At 40.9% G+C, this 4,886-nt stretch overlaps 2 protein-coding genes across 11 annotated transcripts in view; one reads left to right on the forward strand and one right to left on the reverse strand.

Moving 5' to 3' along the window:
• The window catches only part of EMC4 (ER membrane protein complex subunit 4), an 8,154-nt gene extending 5,339 nt beyond the window's left edge, over positions 1-2,815 (forward strand). For 3 of the 6 annotated variants that reach the window (XM_017539552.2, XM_037742386.1, XM_037742387.1), the window contains exon 5: positions 721-1,122. In XM_017539552.2, coding sequence (XP_017395041.1) covers positions 721-756 — 36 coding nt within the window. In that variant the 3' untranslated portion in view covers positions 757-1,122. Of the gene's footprint in view, positions 1-720; positions 1,302-2,412 lie in introns of those variants that run through there. The other 3 variants (XM_017539553.2, XM_037742385.1, XM_017539550.2) reach the window with 3 other exon arrangements.
• Positions 2,816-3,876: 1,061 nt separating this feature from the next.
• The window catches only part of SLC12A6 (solute carrier family 12 member 6), a 99,198-nt gene continuing 98,188 nt past the window's right edge, over positions 3,877-4,886 (reverse strand). For 2 of the 5 annotated variants that reach the window (XM_017539548.2, XM_017539547.2), the window contains one exon: positions 3,877-4,585. In XM_017539548.2, the coding sequence (XP_017395037.1) occupies positions 4,494-4,585 (92 nt within the window). In that variant the 3' untranslated portion in view covers positions 3,877-4,493. Of the gene's footprint in view, positions 4,586-4,626; positions 4,659-4,886 lie in introns of those variants that run through there. The other 3 variants (XM_037742384.1, XM_017539549.2, XM_037742383.1) reach the window with 2 other exon arrangements.

Here is a 4,886-nt window from a genome sequence, read left to right on the forward strand (position 1 = left end):
TTGAGATGGAGTCTCCCTCTGTTGCCCAGGCTGGAGTGCAGTGGTGCGATCTTGGCTCACTACAACCTCTGCCCCCCAGGTTTAAGCAATTCTCCTGCCTCAGCCTTCCAATTAGCTGGGATTACAGGTGCCTGCCACCATGCCCAGATTTTTTTGTATTTTTTAGTACAGATGGGGTTTCATCTTGTTGGCCAGGCTAATTTCAAACTCCTGACCTCAAGTGATCCGCTTGCCTCGGCCTCCCAAAGTGCTAGGATTATAGCCATGAGCCACCACGCCTGGCCTAGAGTTTCTTAAAAAATAAGAGCCATTAGGAGTTTTTAAGTTACTATTTTGAAACAAGGTCTTGCCCTTTTGCCCAGGCTGGAGTGCAGCGGTGTAATCATGGCTCACTGTAGCCTTGACCTCCAGGCTTAAGTACTCACCCTCCCAAGTAGCTGGGACTACAGGTGCGCAACCCCACGCCCGGCTAATTTTTGTATTTTTTGTAGAGACATGGTTTCACCATGTTGCAAAGACTGTTCTTGAAATCCTGGGCTCAAGCGACCTGCCCCCGCCTTAGCCTCCCGAAGTGTTAAGATTAGCTACTGCGCCTGTCCTGGAAGTTCTTTTTTAAAAATAGGCAAAATAGAGCTTGTGGTTAAAGTATTAAGTAATTGAATCAGGAAGTTATTTTTAACACTAATTTGCCACTCACCTATTTATCCTTTCTTCTTTCAGAGAATGGAGTTCAGTGGTGGAGGACTGCTTTTGTGAACCTGAGAAAGCAACAGCTGCTGCCTATGTATTTGGGTCTTTACATCCTTCTTTAAGCCCAGTGGCTCCTCAGCATACTCTTAAAATCATCACTCATGTTAAAAAGAACCACAAAGCTCTTTTCTCCATGGTGGGGTGACAGGTCCTAGAAGGACAATGTGCATATTACTATAAACACAAAGAAACTATACCAGAACCCCTGACTGAAAATAATGTAGAAAACTTTATTTATGTTTCCAGTACAGAGCAAAACAACAAATAAAATCATAACTCTATGTAAACAAGAGAATAACTGCTGCTAAATCATGAAGTGTAGCAGCATATCCTTTCAATAAATTAAATGGTTGAGAACAATGCATAAAAAAAGTTGCACAAGTTCCCTTAAATCTATTTTCCTTAATATTTCACTTCTATTTAATACAAGCTGGGACATCATAAAAATTCTGTTGGGAGACACTTATGGAAGATGTAAGAAAATAATGCTGGATTCAGCTTATACATGATGAAAAGAAAAATAAACCAGAACAAAAGAGCACATAAACATGCATACAGTCTAACTGTTGTTTTAATACCCACAATAAGGGATTTCATGTTAACATGTTTGGGGGGAATGAGGATTGGTGGGATCCTTGGGGCCACAGGAATCTGAGGCAACAGAAGATACATATAGTGATCTTACCCCTGCCGAGAGGAAGCTGGCACCTGTCAAGCAGATGCTGCAGTTCAGACTTAAGCTTTTAAGATAGCTATTAAAGGCAGAGGGTCAGCAGTAGGAGGATGTGAATTTCTAATCTGCCCTGGTAAAGTCATAGGTAAGACTCAAAAAGCTTGATCTTATTCAAAAGGCAGGTATTTCCTTTGTCTTTTCTCTTGAAACAGCCCTTTCCCCTAAGGTGCATTCTCTCAAGTTTTCAGTATTGCTTTATTTGCAGTGATTAAGAGAGATGAAAGACTTTGGAGACACCATAAGCAACACATACAGACATGAAATGCTCTAGACAGAGATTAGTATACATCTGGCCTAATAACCATTTTTCCATGTAACAGTGATTTTGAGTAGTGGCTACATTAATGGCCACTAATTCCCTTATCCCTTTAAAAGATTTTTACAGAGCTCCAACCACAAACAGCACTTCTAAAACTAACTTTTATTGTCTGCCCATACTTTGTTCTACGTGGAAACAAAAATACCACTTTGGCCAGGGGTGTGTGTAAATGTGGGGGAATTCCTAGGCAGGCTGACCTTTACAGTACGGGTCTTTAAGATACTGGATCCTGGCCAGGCACAGTGGCTCACGCCAGCACTCCGGGAGGCCAAGGCAGGCAGACCACCTGAGGTCGGGAGTTTGAGACCAGCCTGATCAACATGGAGAAACCCCATCTCTGCTAAAAATACAAAATTAGCCAGGTATGGTGGCGCATGCCTGTAATCCCATCTACTCAGGAGGCTGTGGTAGGAGAATCACTTGAACCTGGGAATTGGAGGTTACAGTGAGCTGAGATCGCTCCATTGCACTCCAACCTGGGCAATAGGAACAACAAAACTGTCTCAAAAAAAAAGATACTAAATCCTGCGGGACCTGACTCACTACTGTTACAAGCAACTAAGCAATGGAGTGTTGCAGTGGGAGTTATAAAAAATGCTATCATCTGCAGGAGGGAACAGAAAAAAAGACTTAAGATCCTATTTGCTTTGCCATCCTGAGTGTGCCTGGAGGTTGAAGAAAGAGCAAAGGGAACAAATCAAAATTACTCAATTTCTTAAGCTACAATGAAGAGTTTTCTCTTTACTTACAGGTCAAATGAATAATCTGTGACACTCAGGTCAGCTTGCTCCATGTCCTACTGAGTAATCAAACGAGTGGCACTATTTGTGATTAATAAATTGAAATTCAAAAACAGCCATGAATACAGGCAAGAAAAGTTTGTCTAAATACCTAGTATGTAAAAGAAATGAAGATTTCACATACTTGAAATTACTGCTCAGCCAGCCACAGTTTCCCTATGCTTGTAAGCCAGATGTTGTGTGATCAGTAAATAAAAAGCTGAGCTTGCACAAATATTTCCTTGGCACACTGAACTTTCTTTTTTCTTTTTGAGATGAACTATTGCTCTGTTGCCCATCCTAGAGTGCAGTAGTGCAATCCTGGCTCACTGCAACCTCCGCCTCCTGGGTTAAAAAGATTCTCCTGCCTCAGCCTCCTGTGGTAGCTGGGATTACAGGTGTGTGCCACCAAACCTGGCTAATTTTTGTATTTTTAATAGACACAGGGTTTCACCATGTCAGCCAGGCTGGTCTTGAACTCCTGATCTCAAGTGATTCAGCTGCCTCAGCCTCCAAAAGTGCTGGGATTACAGGTGTGAGCCATAGCACCCAGCCTGAACTTTCTGAAAACAAAACAAATAGAAGACTGTTGGCTTGGTTAATCTCTTAGTTCAGAGCCAAGTTTCTGTAGTCAAAATGAAGGATAAAATTGAAAGAAAAAGGGGAAAATGCTTATACTTGGCATTAAGTTGAATGTCTTAAGTCTTAACTACGGCTTTGTAGATGAGGCAACAGATTTCTTAGTGAAAGTAAAATTTCTTGAATAGGCCAATGCCAATCTGAATGCCATTTTAGTAAAGTAGGTAAGGAGAGTAGCCACTCAGTAACTGGCACCAAGGAAAGAGTATGGCTCTAGAACTTCCAATTCCATTGCTAGATGTGCCCTTTAAAAGATAGTCTAGTGCTTTCAGGGAAGGATTTTTAGCCAGTTTTCCTAGAATTTGTTCCTTAAGATTTTCTGACCTATGCTTAATAAGAGGGCATAAAAAAAGGCACGGGGGAGGGCAGTGGGTAGAGCAGGGGGAAGTAGAACCTGTTGGTTAATGTGCATCATGACCTGCACTTCTTAGATAACAGCTTGTATGTTTTGTCCATGTTGTATAAAGAAACAAAGACTATTGCAGTAAATGTTAATAGCCTCCTTTTGGACTTCTCTTAGTTTGGCCATTTGAAAGGAACCTGAAAGAAATAATTTTTACCTTACCAAAAACAATTTCCATGGCAACTGCCTGTGTTACAACCACAGAATGGGTTCTGAGCTAAGAGACACAGTTGAAGTATACACTGACACAGTATGGATACTTAAATCTGGTTTTTGGGGGAAATATTTATGAAGAAGTAGAGGCTGCAGCTGTGTTTCAAGTTTTGTACATTAGTATCCTAATATCAAATTAGAGCAGTGGGTATACTAAAGAAATAGAGCTAAAAAATGTTCGCATCTTGGCTTGCCAAGGATAATAGGTCCACATATACTTGACCATAAATTCTTCAGTAAGATGAAGCTGTGTCTGGTGGTCATCCCCACAGTGCCATCATTGAACCATGACTTCTGAGATTTATCTTTAATGTCGAATATGTACTTGACTTTTTTTCTTCAGTTGAATTTCTAGCATCCCTTTTACCAATTCATTTATTGGCTCAGCTTGTTAATTCTAACTTGCCTTTGACTGGTCAGACGTGGCTCCTAAGACTTGAACATTGTTCTGATGTTGAGGGCGTACTTGCTTTTTCTGTAGATCAGATGGGAGCTCTTTAACACAGGTACTTGAAGCTCAGCTCATCAAGAGTTCAGTGTGATGCGTATACAACACAGGCTTCTAGTTGAGTGGGAGTGGTAGTAATGAGCTGGCACTTCCATGGAGGATGTAGGTCTTTTTAAGAAAACAGGCCAAGCACAGTCATTCAGAGTAGATTATGAATAAATGGTGATCACTTCACTGCCACCACCCCGGACAAGCAGGACTCGCTCTAGTCCCTCGGTAAGCACCTCTAGGAACTCCATGTCTTCAGAACTTGTCAAGGAGACAGGCAAAAGAAGAGTACAAACTTACAGCCTGGCATCATAATCTGAAGTTACCTGATCATAGAGCTATAAAATTAGCTGCTTAATTATATATTCAGAAAAGTCTGAACTTTGTATTGAAATTAACCCTTTGAAGTAACCAGGGATCCAGGTGCATACATAATACAAGACTCCCGTTATTTTCTAAATGTTATTTAAAAAATGGGAAAACCTACAAATGTTATTCTAAATAAGATAAAAATGATGAAAGAAGAAAAAAAGCCACAATAGGGCAGCTAACAA

The sequence above is a fragment of the Cebus imitator genome, unplaced genomic scaffold (assembly GCF_001604975.1).
Source record: "Cebus imitator isolate Cc_AM_T3 unplaced genomic scaffold, Cebus_imitator-1.0 Scaffold119, whole genome shotgun sequence".
Classification (NCBI taxonomy): domain Eukaryota; kingdom Metazoa; phylum Chordata; class Mammalia; order Primates; family Cebidae; genus Cebus; species Cebus imitator.